Raw genomic sequence first — 25642 nt, 5'->3', positions numbered from 1 at the left:
TGCCCTCTGACTTACGTCTGAAACAACGGCATCTTGTCGGGTGGGAAAGAAAGCGCCGTGTCCAGGAATTTGCAAGCGGAGAGGTACATGATGAGATCACTGGCGGCCACAGCCACACCCGAAGGCCCATTCCCATCAGCAACTGGGACTTTTACTCTGTTTATTTTGTTGTTTCTATACAAAATTTTCAAAAGGAAAATTTCGTTATTCATTCACATCTTCTGCACTTAATTTGCTCAGGAAAAGTCCTCAAGACACATTTTTCTGCTAACAAATAAATCTTCAGAATATGGGGCACAGTGAGGCATGCCGCTTTGAGGGGGTGTGAAGCCAGAAGGACTCATTCAAGGTTATCCTCAGCTATAGAGCCAGTTTGAAGACAACAGATGATATATGAAGCCCTGTCTAAAAACAGGAATATCTAGAGAGTTGGCTCTGCAGGACCTAGTTTCAGTTCCCAGCATGCACACTGAGAGCTCACAACTGTCTGTAACTCCAGTTCCAGGGGATCTGATGCCCTCTGCAGGCTTCCTCTGGCACTGCATGGACATGGTATACACAGAGGCACACAGCTAAAACGAACATATACACCTTGAAAAGAGGGCAGAAGTCTCCACTAGCTGGTCCAATCGGGTCTTCCCAGAAGCCAGCAGGTGCTGTGTGGCTGACAGCCCACCTGCATCTCCCTCCTCACCTCCCAGCATGCACCGCAGAGCTTGCATGACCCACCTGGATTCATCTTCCTCCTTCAGATCTTCCTCAAGCTGTATGAACGTCTGGATCTTAGGAAGAAAGCATGTATTCCGGTTACTATCTGAGGGAGATCACATTTACCTACATTTATCGATTTATAAGAGACTAGTAGGCCAGGTGTGGTGGCGCATGCCCTTAGTCCCAGCACTCAGGAGGCAGAGGCAGGTGGATCTCTGTGAGTTCAAGGCTAGTCTGGTCCACAGAGAGAGTTCTAAAACAGACAGTACTACACAGAGAGCCTGCCTCAAAAAGCAAACACCCAAACCCCCAAAAATAATAAATAAAGAAAAAGAAAACACATTTTAAAAAGCTCCAGCCTTGCCTTACCCTGAGACGAACACACTCACCAGTTCGGAGACCATGATGGGCCACAGTGAGGTCAGGTGCTGGGGAGAGATTCTTAGCAGCAGAACTCGGAAAAAAAGAAACATCTGCGCAGCAACCATGGACGTCTGTCCGACCCTGAGGTTGTCTGTCAGGCGCTCTAGGGAAAGAAGATTTTAGAGAAGTTACAAGTATGCACTTTGGGGTTCTTGTCAGCTAAGACAGAAAAACCAAACTGCAACTACAACTCTTCACTATACACGAGTGCCCCAGGGAGAGGCAAGTTTGCCACAAGTGAAGGCCAGACGGCCCTCCAGCCTAAGCTCCATGCTAGCCAGGCTACAGAGCGACCTCTATCCCCATCTTAAAAAAAAAAAAAAAAAAGAGGGGCTGGGTGTGGTGGCGCACACCTGGAATCCCAGCACTGGGAGGCAGAGGCAGGCTGATTTCAGTGAGTTCGAGGCCAGTCTGGTCTACAGTCCAGGACAGCCAAGGCTGCACAGAGAAAAGAAGGGGATGGTGGAGGGCGTGGCTTGGTTAGTACAGGGCTTGCCTAGCATGCATGGGGCCCTCAGTTTTTTCTTTGCACCAAGTGAAATGGGCATGGTAGCACACAGCTGTCAGCCACAGAGAACTGGAGGCCAGCCTGGACTATATGAGACTCCTGGGAGACAGGGGAGGCAGAGTATGTGATCGTGCCATGAACACCATCTTGCTATGTAGCCCAGGTTAGCCTCCAACACAGTGAGCCTGTCTCAGCCTCTCAAGAGCTCGGGTGTGCCGCCAGGCCTGACTCTCCCACCGATCCCCTTGGAGGTAAAAACCAGTCAGTTTCTCACGGCCGTCCTTGTGCGATGCACCTCACCTCAGGCAGCTGCTGTGACTGCAGCCTGCAGCCTCTACTGCACACCTTCCCACTATCAACCTAGCAGTGACGACACGCTGAGCAAGCGTGTGTTCAGCTCAGCCCCCTGTGCACCCCATCTCCGTCAGTGCTGCCCGAGGGTGCTTTCAACCCGGGAGGAAGAGCACCAGAGCCCAGGCTGCCCTTTCAGGACAGTGCTCACCCGAGGCTAATGGGCTCCTGCAATGAGCTGCCTGCGTGCTGACTTAGAACCCTAACTAGAACTGCTTGCCATGTGCACTACGTTAAATCATGCAATATGAAACGTCTCAATCCTAAACTTCCCATCAGCCACCACCCCCAAATAAAAACCCTAAAAGCATGAGTTTTCCATTGTTCTTGGGATTTATTCTGGAGATCATTCTAAAGAGGCTCCTCCCCTCTTCCTACCCCTCAACATGGCTCTCATAGCATTCCTCATCTTTTAATTTCTTACTCCTTTAAAAAATGATTAGTTTTTATTCATTTTAACTCAGTGAGCTGGGTGTGGTGATGAATACCTCGAATCCCAGCACTTGGGAGGCAGAGGCAGGCAGATCTGTGTGAGTTCAAGGCCAGCCTGGGCTACAAAGTGAGTTCCAGGACAGCCAGGACTACAGAATTCTTGACCTCTCTCCACCACCACCACACACACTGTGTATGTGTGTGTGCACATGAGTGTGGGTGCCCAAGGAGGCCAGAAAAGGGCTGGAGAGCCCTGCCTGAGTTACAGGCGGGTGTCAGCGGCCTGGCTGCTGAAGGTGTGGGGAGCTCAGCTTCTGTGGAAGAGCAGACTCTGAGTCGCCAAGCCCTGTCTCCCCAGCCACCACACTGCAACTGTAACAGTACACACACGGCACACGTGTGTGGGTCTGTGTGTGATGTATGTATGAGGTGCATGCTACCACACTGCTTGGCTCAGTGGAATGACCTGCCAGAGCTGTTTGCTCAAACTCTACTCACCCCTGTTGGAGAAAGGCTGCTGTGCACTTCTATTTACTTTTTTGGCAATACAATTAAGTTATTGTATTGTACTGAATAGTCTGGGCATGTATACATACACCCTCATTTTATCTGACCTGCCATGATGATACACTACAGGAGCGACTGTGTTCTGCAGACAGCAGCCTGCAGTTAGAAGGCTTGTGACCTAAGCAAAGCCCAGTTTCTATACTCCACTTGCAACTTTTTAGCCTATACGTCATGGGAGACAGGGAAGGACTGGGGTAGAGCACACACATCCTGCTTAAAGAGAACTGGGCCCTCACAAGTGGGTTGGTATCAGAGTGAAGGGATAGTGGGGTCCCTTTTATACTCAGGACAGATGTGGCGAGAAGGCCCCTGTCGAATGCAAGGCCGTCAGCCCTGAGCTTCCAGTCCCCAGAGCTGTGAGCTAAGACACTTCTGCTCCTCATAAGACACTCAGCACTGGGTCTCCTGCCGGACGCGGGGCAGCCTGCGACGGGCTCTTACCTTGAATCAGGGGAAGGTAGAGGTGGTACTGGTCAAGCTCGCCGCTGAAGACCGCAAACGCCTGGCGCTTCAGCAACATGGCCTTCTGCTCACAGCTGGAGAAGAGCTTTAAGGAACTGCTCTGCATGTCTGGAACAAACACACAGCAGTCAGCCTAGGTGCAAACCACAAGTGGGGGAGTGATGGGAGTCACCCGTGACTCCCTCCTCTCTTTGGAAAGTCGGGGTCTTCTCTGAGAACAGCAGAACTCGGTCACACATTTTAAAAACGCCCATCGCAATCAGGAATGGCGGTCCATGTCTACAATCTTATCCCTTGACAGGCTAGGACAGCAGGATTGCCAAGAGTCTGAAACCAGCCTGGACTATATCATGAGTTCCAGGAAGTCTGGGCCATACAGCAAGACCCTTTCTCAAGAAAACAAAATGCCAAAACCAACATGACAATACCATCACACCCAAATTGCCTCCCAAAACAGAAAAAGATTCTACTCATTGCATTAATGACACACACAGGGAGCTGAGAAAGAGCAGCGGTGAAAACAGCCCCCTAAGTCGGACAGTGCTGGCCTGCATGCAATGTCGGCATCTGTAGGCCAAGCAGGTGGACTGTGAAGCAAGCAGGGTTACAGAGTGAGAACTGCCTCAAGTCTAGAGGTATGCCTAACAGAGCAAGGCAGACTTAAGCTCTTCAACGAGGGGCGCCACGCCGACACCCTGGACTAGGACGCTCATGCAGTCCTTATGAAATCACCACAGCCCTCAGCTCTTCACCCAGCGTCATAGAAGCTGACGTGCCGAGCATGGGCATAGTGGTGCACGCCTTTAATCTCGGCACTGGGGAGGTTCAGTGAACGACATTCCAGAACAGCCAGGGCTACACAGAGAGACCCGTCTCAAAAAAAGTCTGATGGGGTAAAAACTGATTGTGAGGGTATTACAAGTGTGACAGTTAACTCAAAACTTACTCATTAAATCCTTAAACATTGTCTTCTCATGAGTCAGAAGATGGTCAATAATGGACTTCCAGCTGGATGGGGAAAAAAGCAAACGTAGTTAGATATGCAATTGGCGACAATCTGACCGAAAGCATTAAGAAAGTAACAAGGCCTCTGAGGCTCTAACAGTGCTCTGCGGGCTGGGAGGCTCAGTGGGGAAGAGTGCTGGGGTGCAGGCGTGCGAGTATATGGACCCCAGCGTACCCTGATCACGTGTAAAAGCCAGGCCTGGATGTTCACGTCTGTAACCAGTGCTGTGGAGATGGAGGTGGGGGACCTTGCCGGCTGCTAGCCCACCGGTCAGTGGGGGAGCCTGACTTTCAGCGGGCAGCAACAGCAGGACACCAGACACCTACCTCTGGTCTCTGTACACATGCACACTGGAGCATGCACACCACACAGTACACCACACCACACCACACAGCACCCCACACCCACACCCACACAGCACACCCACAGCACCCCACACCCACACCCACACAGCACACCCACAGCACCCCACACCCACACACCACACCCACAGCACCCCACACCCACAGTATCCCCACACCCACAGCACCCCACACCCACACCCATACACCACACCCACAGCACCCCACACCCACAGCACCCCACACCCACAGCACCCACACCCACACACACCACCGCACAGTACCCCACACCCACACCCACACCCACACACACCACCGCACAGTACACCACACCCAGCCCCATACTTGCACTGCACCCTCACACACAGGAAATGAGTATGTAAAAAGAGAAAAAAGAAAAAAAAGCCATCTGCTCTCTGAAGTCAGTCACCCACGTCTGTCAGGAACGGAGATGTGGAGAGAAATCCGAGCGCTCGTGAGAACACTCCAAGGAAACAAGACCAGACTCTTGTGTCTCCGGTTTTTCTTTTTCTTTTCTCTACACAGCCTTAGCTGTCCTAGAACTCACTGTGTAGACCAGGCTGGCCTCAAATGCACAGAGACCCGCCTGCCTCTGCCTCCAGAAGGCTGGGATTAAAGGCGTGTGCACTACCGCCAGCCCAGGCTCAGGTTTTTTGAGAAGAACTGCTCTTGGAATGTTTTCGTGCTCCTCCCAGGTGTGGTGGGCGGAGTGAGTTCACTTCAGATTGCTCATTACTGCTTTCTGTTCTAGTCAATTACATGTTTAAACTATCCTTTGCCCGCCTCTGTGGAAAACATGGTTTTTCCTGAGTGCGGCTTCTCCTTGTGACTGCACACAGTTCGAACTTGTGAGAACTTCACTCAGGAGATTTTTCTTACGCCTCAGAGTCTAAACTGTGATGCTCTGAGCAAAGCCGGCTTTTTCGTGAGTCACCGGCTCCACTCTCCCAGGTCTCTCTGCCTCTAGAGTGCTGACGTGCTCATGATTTTGTATGAGGACATTGCTCTGCAAAGGCTTTCTTCAGAACCCTAATACATGGAGGAAGAGCACGGACCCCACAGGCTGTCCGAAGCCTCCACATGTGCACTGTGGTAGGCACCCCAGACATGTCCACACAGACATATCAACGTGGAGAGCCGCTTGTTTGTTGGGCTGCTTTGTTACCGAGTTCTGAGCGGAAAACATGCTTTCACCCTGGCTGCTTCCTGGAGACAGGGATAGGCCAAGTCCACTTCCTCTTGTTTGTGTGAGGATCACACAGACAGGTGGTCGAGGTAAACAAGTTTGACTTCTCCATGAACCCCTTCATTGTACTGAGGCGCTTTGCTCTGACTATAAAAAGGGGTTGTGGAATAAACCGGTGTGGCAGTTTCTGCTGGCAGCGCTCTCACACTAACCCCATGGGTAGTGTCCTGTGGTTTTTTTAATTTTCTTTCAATACTCACTCCCTACTCAAGAACTGTTTGACTCTGCCGGCGGGCTCCGGGATATCAAACAACAACCTTTAAAGGGTTCTTAAAGAGGCCCATTTAAGAACTAGGAAGGGGGCTGAGCTGGTGAAATGTTGCTGCATATGCATTAGGACCTGAGTCTGAATTTCAATGCACGGTGCTGCCTGCCATGCGTGCTCATGTAATCATTCTCAACCAGAAGCCTACACGCACGCCTACACACATGCACGCATGCATCCACGCACGCACCCAGGAAGCCTGTGCTGAGGAGCCTCTGAGCATGCTTCCCGGTCTCTGAGGAAAAGGCATAGAAACAGCTGGCTCAGTGTCCTGCCCTGTGACCCCCTGGGGTGTCCACGACCCGCCCCTGTCCCATCACAGAGCGTATGAGCTTGGAAGCCAGGCAGAGGTACTGCCCGAGCCACTGTGGGCTCTCACCTCCATGAGGGGCAAGTATTTCATGTCTAAGATAAACAGGTTCCTGGCCCTCCCATCACGCTCAGCACCACTGACAGGCTCCTGACCTAGTGCTGCTTCTTTTGATACAAAGTCCCCTTGGCATTCTGGAGGAGAGAGCGTCTTCACAAACACAGGGTGAACATGAGTGCTCGTGATAAGGACTTCCAAGGGGGTGAGGTGACGCTGCTGTCCACTTTCCTTTCAAACCCAGAGCACATGGTTTTGTTTGTTTGTTTGTTTGTTTTGTTTTTCATGACAGTTTCTGTGTAGTCCTGGCTGTCCTGGAACTCACTCTGTAGACCAGGCTGGCCTCGAACTTAGGGATCTGTTTGCCTCTGCCTCCTGAGTCCTGGGATTAAAGAGAGCACATGCAGATGGAAGCAGAATTCCTTACTGAACACAAGAAGTATCCATCTGAAAGAAAGTGGGGTCCAAAAACAGCTCGAGCACCTCCTTCTTCCATGCCCTTTTGGTGTAGGCGTAGCCACTCAGGGAGCTCAGCAGCTGGGCACTGGCACGGAAGCTCGGAGCGTTGTATGCGCTGAGGGAAGAGAAGGCCAGGGTCAAAGCGAGCCCCCAGCTCTCCTCTCAAGCAGCCGCTTTCTGGGGGTGGGATGGTGGCGTCACCTGTGGTTCCGCAGATAAGGGAACACGTAGTACAGCAAGCGGGAGATGAGCGGCACTGCCTTCTCCTTCTCGTCACTTCGGTAGACCATGTCCAGGAGGGAGGCCAGAACCTGAAAGAAATAGGGCAGAACCCTCCTAAGAAAACAAGAGATGGAGAGATGCTCAGACGTTAAAGAACGCTGGCTGCTCTTCCAGAGGACCCAGGTTCAAATCCCAGCACCCACATGGCAGCTCACAACTGTCTGTAACTCCTGTTCCAAGGGCTCTAATACCTTCGCACAGACATACATGCAAGATACCAATGCACATAAAAACAAACAAACAGAAGAAAACAAGAGATGCCAGCCAGTGGTGGCACACACCTTTAATCCCAGGACTTGGGAGATGGAGGCAGGTGCATTTCTATGAGTTCAAAGCCAGCCTGGTCAACAGGGTGAGTTAGGATATCCAGGGCTGCACGGGGAAAACCCTGTCTCTAAACAAACAAACAAACAAACAAACAAACCAACAAACAAACCAACCAACCAACTCCCTACCCTACATCCTCCCTCCTCCCCTCCCCTACAAAGAAAACAAGACTTCTGAAATGGCAATCAAAAGTCCCATGCCATAACCTGACGCCTATTCTAACCTGGTGTACAACATCACCCATAAAAGATCTCCGTGCTGGAGCCTGTGGAACTACCGGGAGAGGCCTCGCTTCGGAGGTGTGCCCTTGCTTCCTGAACACCTTAAGTGAGGGCCAGGCACCTCCACATGCTCCCAGCGTGACACTGTGCCTCCCATAGCCCAGAGCAACACAGCCAAACAAGCAGCCTGAAGCCGCCAACAACCTGAGCCACACAGACCTTCGCTTCCTTTAAATGAGCTTCTCAGGCATTTGCTGCAGCACAGAAGCCTGGAGGACACAAGGTCTGGACTTCTGAACTCACAGGAGGGTGCGGCCTGTCTGTCACCCAGAATGAATCCCCGCCTTCACAACGGTCCAACTGAGGAAGCTTTCCACAAGGGATCACTAGTCAGGCCTGTGCTTACCTCTGCCAAGAGAGAGAGCGCCTGCACACTGTAGATGGAGGGGGCAGAAGCGGATACCATCTCTGAGGCCGCAGCAGCATCTGCTGACAGAAAGAGGCGCTTGTTCAGCTGTGAGGAGGTACCACTTCCAGGAAGCATTCTCCACAGCATGTTCATTGTGACTGCAGAGAGAGACTGCAGGATCTGCTTTAATTTCCCATTCCAATCACGAAGGATGCCTGAGTTAGGTTCCCATTACTGCTGTGACAGGGATCGAGACAAAAGCAACCGGGGAGGACAAAGTTCATTACAGTGTACAGCTGCCATTCTCCAGGAAGGGAAGGCAGGGCAGGAAGCTGGAGGCAGGACATGAGACAGACTATGGAGGTATGCTGCCGGCTTTGCCTCCTTCCACAGGTTAAGGCCGCCATCACAGGGGCAGCACCAGCCCCACTAGTCAGGGCCTCCAACAATCACTAATAAAAAAATGTCCTACAATGCAGGGCGGGGGTGGCACACACCTTTAATCCCAGCACTGGGAAGGCAGGGGCAAGAAGATCTTTGTGAGTTTGAGGCCAGCCTGGTTTACAAAATGAGTCCAGGATAGTCAGGGCTACACAGAGAAACCCTGTCTCAAAAAAACCAAAAAGAAAAAAAGGAAGAAAGGAAGGGAGAAGAAAGAAAATAAACTGTCCTATAGACGCCTACAGCCAATCTGAGGGAGGCATCTTCTAGGCTGAGGTGCCACTTCCCAGCTGTCGTTAGCTCTGTCAAGGCTAACCAGGACCTAATCAGGACAAAGAGTGTAGGTGGGTGTTTGGATCAAATACACCAGTAGCAGCTCCCTGCGTCACTAAGCTCAGAGTCCATCTTCGGCTCTGTTCCCAGTCTACCTATGTCCTTGTCATGGCGCTGGCATTCTTCCTGCCTCTCCTCCATCAGCAAATGTCCTCGACTCTACTGCCCCCTCCCCTCAGAAGAACCCGCCTCGGAACGGGAAACACTGACTAAGCCAGCGAGCTTCAGTGTGATTATGGTTCGTCCCCTCTGGAATTACCACACGATCAGTGACATTTCAACACGAATGTGCTGAAAGCAGCAAACACAGAAGCTGAACGCAACCTTCTAAAGGGAATCTCCACCATGGACATTGGCTGATGAGCAATGACGTGTGTTGTCTGGGTCAGTTAGGGTTGGTTGGAGCCAGGGACTTCTCTGAAGATTTCTTTGCAGTATCCCACTTTTTGGTATAATGCTCTTGTGCATTGTATACAATTTACCGTTGTTCGTTCAAATGCTGCTTTCTCTACCCAACTATCTGGTTTCAATTTGAACACTTCATTATGATGTTTATTCTAAGTGTCACCTGTCTCAAGTTTGTGTAAACATGCCACCGTTTGTTCTCTGTGTTGTCAATAAAAGAACCAGCCAATGCTGTGCAATAGAGAGAATAGGGTGGGGCATCCTGATCCGGAGGGGAGGAGAGAGAAGAGGGTGGGAGGAGTGGGAGAACAGATATGGGCAGGAGAGGACTTGGAACCATGAGAAGAGATGAACTAGATCTAAGGTATGACTAAAAACAAGGACAATGTGGGAAATCTGAATGGGAGAAAAGTATGCAGGCTTAGAGGTCTAGAATGTAATAAGTATTGCCCAGCGTTGTGCTCTAGGTTAATTAAATAAATCCTAGTTTCTGTGTGATTTGTGGATACAGCTGGTTTACAAATAACCGCTGGTTAAAGATGAACCAATAATAAATATTAATAACGCACAACACCCACTCCTTTCCCATGTGATGCTTTCTATGCTGTTCAATAAACATAGAGCCAAGTCCTTTCTTAAACAGACACACGGTCAGTCACACAACAGTCAGACAGACACAGGGACAGTCACAAGACAGCCTTTAGGCAAGCTCACATTTAGACTAACACAACATAGAGTACACAGAGCATGAGGCAGAGAATTCAAATCTGTACTCGCTCTTACTTAAAGGACTCCAGGGGGAAGTGCTTTTATTTCTTTCTGTAATGGGCCACAGATGCCCACTGGTGACTCGGCTGCCCATTTTATACACTGCCCTTAAGCAGTCACCTTGCTGTACACTAGCCCTCTTGAATACAGCTTTTCTAGCTGAATAAAATCACCTTTGACGAACACCCTTCCTCCCTTACGCAGCCACTTGTCAACCTTTTACAGTAGAGTATGCATTAAAAACCATTCTTTGAGAATTCCATACTTGAATACTGTATTTATAGCATGCCTACCTTCCCTCTGTGATGTCTCCTTAATGGAGTGCTACAGAAGGTCAAAACTGGTCAAAACACAGGGAATGCGTGTCCATGGGGTGCACATCCCAGTTGCCTCATCTATAACAAAGCTCCTACACCTAAGGCTGGGGAACGTGGCGGGAAAGAAGGTGGAAAGACTGTATGAGCCAGAGGACCAGAACACCTGCTGCTGGGCTGTGTCTCACGGACATGACTGGGAAGCTGCACCCACAGAACCTCAACAATACGGCCGTCTAAAACCCTGCTGAGAAATCAGTCCTCTCCAGGAACGAGCCACCCAGTAGGTTATCCCGTTCCGAGTGCCCGGCCCTAAACACACACATAGGACGACAGCCAAGCAGGGTGTGCAAAACAGTCCCAGAAGAGGTGCTGGGGTTGGTCTGGAGCTACTGTGTACTCATGTGTTAATTGCTTGCCCCCACCCCATCCCCAAATGCTCATGTTTTGTAAACCTTGCATCCTAAATCTTTATAAGCCTGACTGGCTAATAAAGTTGCCTACAGCCTGGCTGAGCAGAGGAGAGGTAGGTGATGAGAAAGTTTGTGGGCCCGTGGGGTCGCAGAAGGACCATGAGGAGGAGAGAAAAAGGAGGAAAAGAGAAGCAGGTCGCCACGGGTGAGCTTAAGCAGGAGCACACACACAGCTGAGAGCAGCTTGCTCTGAGGACGGGCCTGATGGAGCAGAGGCAGCCCAAGTGGAACCTGTACAAGTATCTGTGGAGATTTGGGATGGGAGCAGGCAACACAGCCTACAGGGTTGAGAGCTGCCATCCCTGACGTTCAAAGGCTATTTTAAACCTAACAAGTTTCTGTGTCTTTTATTTACAAAATAGCAGGTTAAGAAATAACTGCTGCTGTATTAATAGCCATCAGGAATTGCTACCGACACCACACCCGCTTCTGCCTTCTGGGGCCTAAAAGTGACGCCTTCCCGAGATACTGTCATCAGGCTGACCTCCGTCACTGCGCAAGCACCCGGCACCCACAAAAGGAGGCACAGCGAGTCGGTGCCTGCACGGCTGGTGGTGCAATCACGAGGGCCAAGTTTGATGCCAGCACCATAACCACAGACAGGCCTGGCGGCTGCCCATGCAACCCCCGAGCTGGGGAGGAGGAGGTGTGTCTCAGCAGCTCAGTAGCCAGCCAGCCCAGTTAGTAAGTTCAGGTCCCAGTGAGAATTCTCAGGGAGTAATACCTGAGGCTGCCCTCTGGACGCTCCCCCCAACAACCCCCTGCACTGACACCAGCTCCGGCACTGGCATGCACAAGCAAATCACAACAGCATCACTAAGGGACAGAACACTATTTCTCAGCTTCCCAGCAGCTGTGTCAGGACTGACGGGCCGAGAGGCCAACTATGTGTGCCCAGCTCCCCGTCCTTCCTCGTTCTGGGAAGAGAGTTCCTGTTTGGGTGGCAAGGAGTACTGTGTGGCTACACTCTTTCAAAGGTTTTTATTTTTGTTTTTAATTCCATGTGCAAGTGTGCATGAGAGTACACATGCCTGGCTGACCGTTGGGCGACGGTCCCACACAAGCCTGCCATCTTGGCTCAGAAGCTGACCATGGCAGCCTACGTCCCTGGCAGCTCTGAGCTTGTCAGAGGCAGTCAGACTTTCTAGCTGGGGTCCCCAGGGGCCACACCGGATGACGGCACTCAGATTAGTGTCCCCTGTGGCTAGCGTCAGGGACACTTCCTCCTGCAGTACAAGGAGCAATGAGGAGACTCACAGCTGGACAGTGTGACTGGACGACAGCAACGAAACAGTATCTGTCTTCCAGACTCCATAGGAGTGGCGCACACGTGAGCTCAGAGAGCCTGGCAGCGCAGGTCCAAGCGAGATGGGGTCTCAGTGATGAGAGGACGAAATGAACTCGACCTCCCCACACCCAACCAAAACGCTTTTGCAGTTGACATAATTCACAACTGGAAAGTTTGTTTTCTCTAGTGGAGTCTCCCGGGGTCCATCAACGACACTTAAGGGAGGTCCCACGCCCAGCAGTGGGTAGTCAACAGAAAATGAACCCAGTGGGGTTTTGTAGTTTTGTCGTCTCATATTGGTAGTGTACAGGTGGCCCCACCAGCCTGCCTTTCAGGGCCCTAGCAACCTCTGATGTCATCACCTGCCGCCCCACAGCCTCCCTGGTTCTCACTCCCCCTCTTGGTTGCACTCACTCTCTCTGTCTCTCTTTCTCTCTCTGTCATGGGCCCCCTTCCCCCCCCTTCCCACAGTAAACCTCCTTTATGCCAGATCAGTCACATGACACATTAATCATTATTATAACCTTGGTGCCATGACGGGGTGGGGCTCTCCCGTTGTCTTGGCAATGGGGTCCCTTCTACACCCGCCTGCAGCAGATTTGTTTTCTGGTCACCTCAATTGCTACATTCCTACATACAACACTGGGCAGCATGAGTGGCAATGGCCGGCCGTTTTCGCTGACCTTTGTTTGGACCCTTTCCCTAGCTGTGCCTCCTCTTCTACCAGCATGGTTTCCCCCTCGCTCTCTATCATTGAAAGTCCTAGTACTAAGTGGAACCCTCTCTCCTCAGAGGTCTTCCCCCGTCCCTGACAAGCCTGTGACAACCCACTTGGCTGGCTTGTACCAACTTACTTCTCATTCCCTTGTGCCCTTTGGGATACCTGGGACCAAGCCTGTGACTGATTTACTTCTCTCTTTGTCCATGGGACGCTGTCCCCATTCAGGACTCCAAGCTCACCACCTGGATGCTTTTTGGAGAAACTTGCACCCCCAGATCTGGGTTTTAAATTCCCTCAGGGCACTGCTCAAGTGACTGATGGAACAGGAAAAACTGTCCTTTCTTCATTCCTTTCTTTCTCCAAACCCTGTTTCGCTTCATCTGGTCACTCTGCCATGCTGTGTATGTAGCAGGTCACAGCTGGATGGGAACGCAAGATTACAGTGCATGCCCGCTTCCGACAGAGGCTTTCCCGAAGCAAGCCGCTTTCTCAAGACTACTCCTGAGGCTTCTGCAGACCACTTGTCTGTTAACTTGGTTCTAAATTCTTAGAGTCCAACTTCTCCACGTGGCTCTGGCTCTCAGCCTCTCCACCCGGACCTTTGCACGGCTGCCCTCCTGCAGGAGTTCCAGGCAAGCCAGCGCTTTCCCCTCTTCCTTCAGTGAACTCTCTTTACAAATCCTGGCAGCATTCAAAGGCCAAAAAAATTGGCATGCCTAATTTCCAAATTCTTACAACCACAGACAAGAGATTCCCAGATACCTACACTCTGCTCTATGCTCCCAAAGCCTCTCACTCTGAGGCTCCCAACTCTTAAAAATTTGATTTCTTTGCACTCTGCTCTCAAAAGAGAAACACGTATCTTAAGACTACGCCATCAACTCTTACCTAAGGATTTCTAATCCGCCTACTGGGCGCAGTGTTTCAAAGCTAACTGTGTGCCCGTGTGTCTGCAAGCAGCCGTGCCGACCACGTGGCTCACGGGACTCCACCATCTTAAGATGACCACGCGGGGCAAAGCACCAGTTAGAAAGCCTATTCTTAGTCCCAGTGGACTCTCTATTATTTTATCTCCTTTTTGATTAAGAGAGTAACAAGGCCCACTTTAAACTGGTATGGATTTTTACAGAAATTCAGTTACCCTTTTTACAATATACCGTACATGTGAGCCCCCTGGTTCACAGTTCTTTACAGGACGGTGAGCTTTCAAGCTTATAAAGCTCTATTCAGATTAGCAAGCTAACTTAAATGCCTGTCTGCCTGTGTCTCTGCTGGCTCTTGGACGCACACATGAATGTTGTTTCTTTCTCTGGCCGCCAGCTGCCTGTAGTAGGCGTGTATGGCAGAGGCAGGCAGATGGCTTGTGAATTCGAGGTCAGCCTGGTCTATAAGTGAGCACAGGACAGCCAAGGCTACACAGAGAAACCCTATCTCTAAAAACTGTACCAGACCAAGCCAACCCAAGAGCTCAGCCTTGGCTGAGGCGAGCATCCCTTCCCACCTCCTCCACATACCGTGCGCATCTTCTTCTGCATCAGACTCTTCCAGAGCAACCTGAGGCTGGGCTTTCACCTCCAGGTTTCTGCTGAGCCAGCTGGTTTGTTCCAAGGAGGAGCCGGCAATGGTCCCTACAGCTTCCAGGATTTTCTGAGTGATTTCCTACAGAGTTGGCAGAAGCAAACAGGACGTGGTTAAGGAGAAGGAAAGCTCAGGTGCACAGCACTGTCTAATAGGAACAGCATGCAGGCTACCAGGACCTCTAGCACAGGAAGTCATTAGACGCCAGTGAGCCACCGAGACGTGAAAAGCAACTGGGACGACGGATGTTAATAACAGGCTCTCTCCCTAAAACACCAAATACAAACAATGTAATCCTCACGAGACTCTGCGGCTTTTTCCTGCCCTGGCTTTACAGTCCTGTGTGTGCTGCTCACTTACAGTACACGTGATTCTGAGCTGCCACACTTCAAGTCTTCACTTAGCACATGGAGCTGATGGCTGCTGTGTTCTCTACAGAGAGCGGAAGTCAGCAGGACTGAGGGAAAAGACTGCTTTCTGGTTCTCTTGCACAAACACACACTTGTTTGTGCCAGTGTGAGGTAAAAGCTACAGGACGCCACTGTTTGCTAAGCTGCAGCTTTAGTCATACCAGGCCAGGCCGAAAGTCACCACAGAGCTCACTGGCACGGTGACCCATGCTCTGCCGTAGTCCTCACATGGAAGCAAGGCAACAGCGACCAGCTGCCTCCCGCTGCTGGCCTCCCCTTCCACTCCCGACAAGGAGCTGCTGGGGCGATTTTTATCCTTTACTTTTGTCTTCCTCAGCCTTTCTCTGTTTGCAGAACCAGTGCTCCCAGCTGAGCTCACTGGAACGCATATTCTGCTTTATGAGATGAAGAAGCGCCTTATTCTAGAACCACAATAAAGCCCGTCACGGGCTTTACAAGACGAGCTGTGTGCGGAGTGCACACTTGAAACCCCAGCCCTCGCTCGTCAGAGAGTACCCAGCCAGGGCTACACAGTTAGACTATCTTAAACAAAGATGTCTTTAAAAGCAACTGCTGTAGCTTTGCTATTTGCCTGAGGAATACATCTTTTAATAATAGAAGAAACAAAATGAGATAAAGAGGCTGTTGTGGGTGAGGTGACCAGCAATTAACAATTAGAAGCATCATCAGGCATGAGTGTGGCCAAGGTTCTGGGCGTGAGCTCTGTGCAAACACGAGTGTTAGGATTTATTTAAAAATGTCATGCACACACAGATGTTAGGGTTCAGAAGATGCTGTAGTAACAGCCCCAGCCTCAAGTAGCACACAGGCAACAAAAGGCGTTTATTCTGCAGAAGTCCAGCATGCTGGGGCCACCATCCAGGCAAACTGGCGACTCCACACAAAGCCGCACAGGTCTTCTTATAGGAAACTTGGGGAAATTCAGGGACACTTAGGTCAACTTTATTGTGATTGGCTCAGGTCAAAAGCAAGGGTATGAGTGCATCTATGACTGGCTAGGGCTAGCTAGGGCTTGATTAGTTAGGGCTATACTAACTCTCTAAATTGGTCCAAACCAGCCCAAATTCGTCGGTGGTAGGGACATCACAAGGGTCAGTTCTTGACTGACTTGCGTCCAGGTGGTCAGTGGGCTGCATTCTTGTGTTAAGAATGTTCTACTACAAGATAAGATAAGGCTGCCCAGAACAGATGTCCCTTCCCATTTTTGCGGTTATCTCTAGGCTGTTTCTTGGGTGGGAGATTTTATGATCTTGACCAAGTCTATCTGAGCTAACACACAGAATGCTGGCTTCCACTAACACAGGAGCTAAGAATGTCGTCGGATAGCGTCTTGGGCTATAGAACAGCTCCCTTCCTTTCTCAGTACCTGCCTCTCTGGTGTAGCCACCAACATATTTTAAAACTGCCTTGATGTATGACCTTCTTTGCTTTGTAAACCTATAAAAATTATGTGAAACCACTTCCCTGTCAGAGCACTGATTCCATTCCCCTCTGCCCCACACTGCCAAGTCAACAGCCAACAGCATAACGAGTCACACCACAGTGCTGGGATAAAGCCCTAAACATTGGTATCTGTTTTTGAAAAATCTTTTCTGGCTTTGGCTTTCTATAGTTAGACCATGCCAGGAGCAAAAGTGGGCAGCCTCCCAAGCCCTGGGCTGTGTCAGGTCACTCATCTCAGTAACCGAGGCTCGTAGCAGTGTCTGGCTGTGTTTGAGGGCTGAGCTCCATCCTTTCTAGAAGGCACACCATCGCTGTGGTGTACTGAAGCAGAGACAACAATGTCTCTGCACTTTGTTTTAGCCAAACTTGTAAGTAAATCCACTTTCTGATTTACATAAATATGTTACTTTATGTGGGTAAGTGTTTTAACCCAAAGCCAGGCCTGGCGGCAGGGGCTTCTGGGAAGACTCTGGTAACCACAATCAATTCTTGATGGTGTCACTTGGCTGTGTCACTTACAGAGTTGATGCTAATAGCACTTTGGCCTTGGACAAAAGTGTCAAGAGACACAGAAAATTAACTGCCTAGCAACCCAGAGAAGCTGATCTGCCTAGAAGATTCTCAGGTCAGCCAAGCTGCCCGGAAGAGCCAGAGACCAACCAAGCTGTCCAGAAAATCCAGAGACCAGCCAAGCTGGCCAGAAAAGCCAGAGACCAGCCAAGCTGCCTGGACGAGGCTTAGATCAACTGAGCTGCCAGGAAAGATACTCATCAACGCGTAAGCTGCCTGCAGGCTGGCAGGGAGGCCTATGTCCCCAGCTCTCGTGGGCTGGGAACACGGGGTGGGCTTTGAGTCACTTCTGCTCTGTAAGTTGCCCCAATAAAACTCACTTTTTCACAGGGCTGGGCTTCAGTGGGATCTTTCCTTTGGTCTGTCATTGGTTCCCATCTAGATGTGTGTTCATACCTCCTCAGGAACAGCGTCACACAATAGACTGTATGTTAAGTACAGGCTTAAACTGAATTCTAGAGGTTTGTAATTAAGTGCTACTTATAATTATCAGAACTTTCAAAATAATTTATTTTATGTGCATTGGTGTGAGGGTGTCAGATCCCTTGGAATTGGAGTTTCAGATAGCTGTGGGCTGTCATGTGGGTGCTGGGAATTGAACCTGGGTCTTTAGAAAGAGCAGAAAGTGCTCTTAACCACTGAGCCATCTTTCCAGCCCCAATCAGAATTTTTAAACTTAAGAAATATCCTTTTGTTTGGTCTTTTTTCCTTTGTGCCCAGCCCAAAGCAGGCACAAATGTAATAGGTAACAGGGGATTAAAAGGCACAAGGAGCACACATGCATGTCATCACTACAGCTCTCAGCATGTGTAACAGCTCTAAACCACACTGGGAGGTCCATAAACTGATGTTTTATGAGAAAGGATTTATATCTACTTTATAGCTGGCTATTAAAAATGGGTGGGGTTATTAATATTCTAAGAAAAAACTTACTGCACATAGGAATCTAGGACTTTACGCTTAGAGCACAGCTTTCTCTGACAGGTCCTGGCTATGGGCACAGGGAAGCACTCTTCAGTGTGAACCACTGCTAAGCTGTCCATGCTCCAACCAGAACTCCTACCGGCTCACGCACAGTCCTCATCATGCTCAAGAAGGGGCAAGCACAGGAACGCTACCCTAACTCCAGAAACCGTCTGTGCAGCATAAACATGTGCTATGCAAGCATAAAATTATGCAAACAGACGAGGAGACACGTTTCCTTCGGGAATCGGCTCCCTGGAAGTCCCTGGCAAAAATACCCTATTGGAACATGACGTGCTCTTATAATCCTGCTTTCTCAGATGAAGACTGGAATTGATGAGCTCATTTTTTGCTGTTTCTCTAGGATTCTTGAAACAGTACAATTAACTATTCAAGGAAACATTTCTAATAGATCACTAAAAGCTTTAGCAAATAAGAGTAGAAGGAAAATAAAATTTTAGGAGAGGTAATAAATCAGATTCAGCATCAGGAATTGCTTGTGGAAAAACCAAACATTGTAGGTAGTAAAAGGACAAGAGTTTTAGGGCTTTCTAAAGAAAATGTTTAATCAGGATCTGTTAGGATAAATGTTCTGAATATTCCCACTGCAGTAAGGCTACTACAAAACCATTACCTAACACGGGTATTTATGATGAGGCAGAAAGAAGATAGGCAAACATAGGAGGTCAGAGAGTTTTATATTATACTATGAGTTTACGGACAGGCTAGTTCAAGCATCTTATCTAAGGAAAGATTGTAAATCCTTAGCAAGCCAAACTGGAGGAATTCCCCCCAATGCTTACCTCCAGGGGGGTTGTAAATCTTTAGCTGACCTAGTTCCGAGGATTATTAACAACCCCTAATTAACTAATAATAAACTACGTAAACAGACTATAAGTTTTACAAGCCCCTGGCCCTCTACTTGCTAAATTGACAAACAAGTCACTAGTTCTATGTTTGTTCTGCTTAAGAGGCTGTTAGGCCAAGATTTTTTGTAGACACTGCCTTTTACCAGATTGCCTTCAGTTAAAATATAAACTTTGTAAATGTTCCGGGGGATATGTCAACTTTAAGGTGCTTCTTTGTAAGATTACTATAAAAGTGTTGGCTTGACTTCAGTAAAGCGCAGAAGATCCAAATCAACATCACGTGGTGTGGTCTCTGTCATTTCGCCTATCTGTGCCTTCCTGATATCCGAATTCTCTGCACCCGACGGGGCGGTCTGTGGCACAGGAAGACAGCATGGGTGGGCACTGGAGGGGAGGACAATGGTGGGGAGGAGGGGGCTCAACAGGATCAGGAGGGCAAAGAGAGGGTGATGGTGAGTGAATGAGTGAGACAGACAGGTATGAATCTATTAAAGAATAAATTTTAAAAAGATATTTTAATTAAAGAACAGAGGTTTTTATACAGCAAGAAAAGCTCTTATGGGTTTCAAAATCAGTATATTGAAGCCACTGTCTGTTTTAATGCTGGTTTTAAATTTCTTCCCCCCCCCCCCCGACTGGCCTTGAGCCCAGAATAATGGTGAACTTCCCATCCTCTGCCTCCTGAGATTCGGGGTGTGGGAGTGTATCTAGCAGAGTGGATTGTTTTAAAGACTCTCAACTGTACTGTTTGTAATCACCTGAAACCTACAATACAAGGCACAACTAATAAATTATCACTTATATGTGTATGCTACTATTTTTTTTTTTTTTTCTGAGACAGGGTTTCTCTGTGTAGCTTTGGTTGTCCTGGACTCACATAGCAGACCAGGCTGGCCTTGAACTCAAAGTCCACCTGCCTCTGCCTCCTGAGCGCTGGGACTAAGGGCATGCACCACCATGCCTGGCCATATGTGTGTTTCAAGCAACGGAATCATTACTCCCCAACAGCAACCCCTGGATCGTGCCTCACTGGTACTCAAGCATGTTTGGAATACATCCTGAAACTAAGAGAGATGGTTTGGCTTGAGCTAGTGTGCTGTCTCATGTTTCGTGGAGAGCCTCCATTTTCCCATGCATATTTGGGTGTGCTTATGATTAAGATCAAAGGCATAAATAGCGAGTAAAGTCTAGGCCTGCTGACGACCAAACTCCGTCTACTCTTGAGCCCCTAAAAGGAAGTCTCAAACAACAGAATTTTTGAGCATCCTCACTCAGTGGCCTGCTGTCTCTTGACAGTGTATATAAAATTTCCTTGCTATTTTTCTGAACCTACAATACACTTATTTCAGCTGCTTGAACTGGACACCCAGAACTTGGAATAACCAGCCTGTAGAGGAAGCAAGCAAGGCCTTGTGCATACAGCTGACCTCTTTGGGAAGCCAGGCTTCATCTGTATCTCTAGAATTTACTTATTCCAGACCCTTCCCCCTTAAAACAGTGAATGCTGCTTTTAGGCCACAGAACCATCCTAAAGAGTGAGGTCACTGTGCTTTACAGCAGCCTGGGTGACTTCTACGTTCTCTTGGGGCCCGACTCCCACAGGCAGTGTGTTTAGCTCAGTAAGCTCCCGTGACCCTACGTCTTGGGCACCATCTCTGAGCCAGCAGGGACAGATGCAGATGTGTGCGTTGTAAAGATCTCAGTGTAAGTAATGTAAATCTCAACGCCTTAAACTGCTCTGCGCTTGGAACGGAGTTCACTGGTATCTGAATAAGTCTTTCTAAAGTTGTGCTGTGCTTAAATGTGGCTAAAACGATCTGGTCAGACTCTACAAGCCTGGGTACAGCACAGGCTATGACAAAACCGGGCTGAGCTGAGTTTCATTCTTGTCTCCTTGTGGATTTTTTCCTGCCTGCGGTGAAACCTGCAAGGAATTTCCCACCAGTCCAGTCCCTGACCACTGGACGCACCTGTATTAAAGCACTTTACAGTTCTGTGGATTTTGTCAGAAGAATTCTAAAAACATTACTGTAAATAAATACAACTCTAGCTGCTGCCTGATTTTATCTGTGTGCACACCCAAATGTGCACAGGCTATTAGCATGCAGTTCCTCAGCTGGGTATGGAGGGTGATGCCTTCAGTCCTGGGAGCAGAGCACATGGGAGGTGAAGGCAAGCAGACCGCTGTGATTTCAAGGCTACACAGAGAGACCCTGTCTAAAAACAATCCAACAAACAAAATCCCAGCAACTGAAATTCTATGTGATTGGAATCCAACTGAATTTGATGGGCAGCACAGGGCAGAGGACCCTCCATCTTGTTTTCTTGCTGAGGCCATTTTTGGTTTGACTGGAATCTGATCTCCTTGATGGGAAGCCCCGTGGAAAATTACCCAGCTCTATTTTAGGAATCCAAGATCAAGACGCCCCAGCTAACAGCCTTCCTGCAAAAACCTCTCCCTGCAGCTGCCTAGAAAGACACTAGGATGTGGTGTCTGTCTTCAAGGTCCCTTGGTCTAAGTGCTCGAGGCACGCTTGGGTGTAGCTGGCTTTGTACGAGCCGGCTGCAATAAATCCTTTCAACTGGCTCTAAACTGTGCCTAGGTGGTCATCTCTGCTGGGCTCCCCACATTTGTAAAGTCTACTTTATCAGATTAAAAAATACGAGAAACTAAATTCTAGTAAGGAACTTGTAACTTTGCAATACTAGGCCCAATATTTTCTGATTTTCTTAAATGTACTGTTTTGCTTTCTTGAAAAGGCCAAGTAGCACTTTTACCCTGGTTTAGATAAAAGGACTTTGTAGACCAGGCTGACCTTAGAGATCTGCCTGCGTCTGCCTCCCAGAGTCCTGAAATGAGAGGCATGTGCCACCACTACCAGACTAAAGAGGACTCTTAATAGAGAATTCTTTAAAAAAAATTTTTTTTTTCTCAAGACAGGGTTTCTCTATGTAGCCCTGGCTATCTTTGACTGACTTGGTAGACCAGGCTGGTCTTGAACTCACAGAGATCCTCTGCCTCCCTAGTGCTAGGAATAAATGCATGTGCCACCATGCCCGGTTCTTTGAAATGTTTTAATTTGCTCTTTTATGTGTATGAGTGCTTTGCTTGCATGCGTATCAGTGCACAACATGTGCGCTTCATGCCCACAGTGGGAGGATTTAGTGGCAGCAGGTCGAGGCCAGGGTGTGCCATAAGATCACACCATGCAACAGGGGAGGATTGAAAGGCCATCTCGGAGTGGGACATGAGACAGACACAGATAGACTCAGAGAGAGAAAGACAGAGATAGACAGAGTCAGGCAGAGACAGACAGAGCGAGCGAGCGAGCAAGGGCATTGGGCAACTGGTGACGACGTAGCTTAGCCGCTGAGGCACAGAAGGCAGCTGCGGAAGCGCCTGACCTCTAACCCACGGGGACAGAAAAGGGCACTAAACTCCCTGGACCTGGAGTTACAAATGGTTGTGAGCTACCACATGGGTGCTGGGAACCAAACTTGGGTCCCCTGCAAGAACGACACTACCGACCCAATTCTTCAGGCCTGATAGCACTCTACAGTGTATTCTCGGGAACTGAGCTTTGTCCCCAGAGAAGAGCCACCACACTCTTAGATGCTTAGAGGCTAAGGGCCGTGGGAATAAGGATGCTGCAGCTACAGGTTCAGCCACAGCCATTCACCTCTACACCTCTGGACTAATATAAACTATCAGCTGAAACCAACTAAAAAGCTAAGGGCATCACGGGATAGCCGTTAGCCTACAGCGGAGATGCTGGCCTGCCTGTCACCTGCTTCCTGGATACTCCCACTGATGACGGAATGTGCCTTGTACTGTGGCTTTCTTGCTCTGTGACAATCAAAGTCCATCCATTTGCTTCTGCTGTTGGAACATATCATTCAGAGCTACTCATATTTGGCTCAGAATAAATTCCAATTCCCTTTGCAGCGAGAGCTGTGTTTTGCACTGGCTGCTGTGTGGCATGGTGATTTACATTCTAACTGTGCCCTGTCACAATTCCACAGGGGTATAACCTTTATTCTATGATGCTGTCAGTTTAAGCGGATTCCAGGAAACAGGAAGGCCACTGCTCTTTACTCCCTTATCACCAGGAGAAACCAAAACTGAGTGGCTGGTTCATCAGTACCGCCTTCTGAGGTAGGGGATAGCTGTCGAGATGGAAATACTCTGCTTAAAAAAATTGAGTGCTCTCTGCATGTTCCGGATCACTCCACTAGGTGGTGACACCCACTTGCTTCCAGCCTGCGCTCCTGCTCTGCTCTTCAATGGTGCTTTGACTTTCGAGAGCAAGCAGCTTAGTGCCTTTTTAACCTAATTCCTCAGGGGTCCCTGATGCACTCCAAGCACCAAGGCAGTGACAGCTACTAGGATGTCACAGAGTCCCAAACTGCTTGGGGCTGAGGAATGTACAAGAAACTGGGACCCGTTTTTAAAAAGTGACTTTTTCCTTCCAGCTTCCAAAAGAGCACAGCTCACCCTGAGAGCCCTGGTCCCTGCCAGGAGAAACACTTCTCTCCAGGTTGCCATGAGCAGGCTCCTGGTTTTGTTCTGTCTTTCTAACCCTGGCAGCTTGCTGTGGGGAAGGCAGAGGTGGGAAATGTCTTCCCCCTCAGTTTTGGTCAGAACTGTAAATAAACTCAATATGTATAAACCCATCTTCTTCTAGTGCAGGCTTGGGTGGGGGAGGCCTCATAGCCCAAGCCTTACTGGCTCCAGAGGCAGCTCAGCCACCAACCTGCAGGACGGGCTGCCGCCACACCCTCCTGCAAAGTGAGGAGTGCCCTCACTCTCCACAGGGAGTGTGGAACCACTCTGTTTCAGTTCTGACACTGAAGGAACACGATGCTGAAAAGTTCTGAGATTTGGTTTATGTGTTCGGTCCCTCCATTCCTGTACACAGAATAACTGATAACCAGGTTTCTCATTGCTTGATTTCTCAGTCCAGAAAAGCAACTGCCATTACTTGCCTGCTGGAACATTGGAACAAAATGTTGCCTATTTAAGCCAATTAGAAGCTTAATTGAAAATTTATTTATTTCAAGGTGTTTGGCTTCAAGTATGCTTCAATGTATGCAGTACCACTGGAGACCATAAGAGGGTGCCAGATCACCTGGAACTGAGCAACCATGTAGCTGCCACATGGTGCTGGAGACTGAATCTGGGTCTTCTGAAATAGCACCCAGGGCTCTTCATCACTGAGCCGTCTCTTGAGATGGAAGCAGGAAGATCAGACGTTCGAAGCTACTCTAGGCAACTTGACAAGATGTCTCAAAACAAAAATTTAATTCATTCAGCATACAGCTCAGTTACACACTAATGCATGCTAAACCCCGGCATCACAAAAACAAACAATGAAACCAACTGTGCCTATGAGCCAAGCACCAGGGAGACCAAGGCAAGAGAATTATGAGTTTAAAGCCAACCTGAGCTCCACAGTAAGACCATTTCTCAAAAAACCAGGAGCTAGGAGGAAAGAGAACCAGATCAGATGTCCATCAACAGATGAATGTGGGACAGATGGATTTTTTGCAGCCATAAGGAAATGATGACATTCACAGGAAGATGGATGCAGCTGGAAATCATCATGGTTTGGCTCAGTGTCAGCACACAGGCCTGCCCTCAGGGGCCTTTCAGGGACAGAGCAACTTCTGACCTCATCACCTGCTGCTGCCAGGTGTGGGCCTGATAAGAGGGCCCCGCCAGGCTCCCTAGCTCTCTTATACCCTCTGTCTCTCTGGCTCTTTGTCATGGATGCTCCCCTCCCCTCCCCCATCATTCTACAATAAACCTCCTTTATGCCATATTTGTTACAAAGCATATTAATCGTTATTGTAACCTTGGTGTGATGAGGGGTTTGGGGAGGGGAGTGGATCCCCTGTTGTCTTGGCACACCGAGGTCCCTCCTACGCCTGCCTGCAACAGATCTGCTTAGCGCTCACTACATCCCTACAGCCAACGCTGGTCAGTGTGAGCGGCAATGCCAGCCATTTTTGCTGGCCATTTTGGACCCTGGGTGCCTGCTTGGGCGTCTTTGCTTGGTCTCTGGAAAGCGCCTGTCCAGCTTGTACTGACTTGTTTCCTGTGCCCTTTGGGGTGCCTTCAGGGTCAGGCCTGCAACTGACTTTTCTCTCTTCGCCCATGGAATGGCGTCCACATTCAGACCTCCAAGCCTATCAGGATGCTTTAAACTTGGCTCATCACACTGCCCAAGTGATTGGGGAACCAGCAAACCCTGTTTCCCTCCCACTCACTCTACCACGCCTGCATTGGCAGCAGGTCACAGCCGGAGGGGAACACCCAGATGCCGCCATTAGATCTACACAGTCTGCCTTGTTACCAGACTCAGAGGTAACTTTTTACCATTCCTTTAGCTGGAGGACAGCAGCTGGTCCCGGCAGTCTTACCTGAGCCTTGTGGTAAGTAACTGAAGAAGAAAGACTGTAAAGCTTATATAAGGCCTAAGGACACAGAAGCTTAATTTGTGAGGACCTAAAGAAAGTACTTGAGTGTCTAAGAAGGTGGTTTAAGGTTGACAAATACAAGTGAAGGCCTAGATTGGTATAAGAAGGTGATTTAAGGTAAAGAAGAAGAAGAAGAAGAAGAAGAAGAAGAAGAAGAAGAAGAAGAA

The 25642-nt window shown here is 49.2% G+C and overlaps 1 protein-coding gene across 2 annotated transcripts in view; it reads right to left on the bottom strand.

Moving 5' to 3' along the window:
- Positions 1–25642, bottom strand: part of Dop1b (DOP1 leucine zipper like protein B) — an 88963-nt gene that overhangs the window by 2416 nt on the left and 60905 nt on the right. The window contains exons 27-35 of one of the 2 annotated variants that reach the window (XM_055614866.1): positions 14656–14800; positions 8396–8478; positions 7361–7470; positions 7128–7274; positions 4401–4462; positions 3434–3562; positions 1101–1237; positions 730–782; positions 16–174 (exon numbers count right to left, since the gene is read on the bottom strand). In XM_055614866.1, the coding sequence (XP_055470841.1) occupies positions 16–174; positions 730–782; positions 1101–1237; positions 3434–3562; positions 4401–4462; positions 7128–7274; positions 7361–7470; positions 8396–8478; positions 14656–14800 (1025 nt within the window). The remainder of the gene's footprint in view (positions 1–15; positions 175–729; positions 783–1100; positions 1238–3433; positions 3563–4400; positions 4463–7127; positions 7275–7360; positions 7471–8395; positions 8479–14655; positions 14801–25642) is intronic. The other variant, XM_055614867.1, reaches the window with a different exon arrangement.

Source organism: Psammomys obesus, unplaced genomic scaffold, assembly GCF_907164565.1.
Source record: "Psammomys obesus unplaced genomic scaffold, mPsaObe1.curated_primary_1811, whole genome shotgun sequence".
Taxonomy (NCBI): Eukaryota; Metazoa; Chordata; class Mammalia; order Rodentia; family Muridae; genus Psammomys; species Psammomys obesus.
This window is presented reverse-complemented; position numbering and strand designations above follow the sequence as displayed.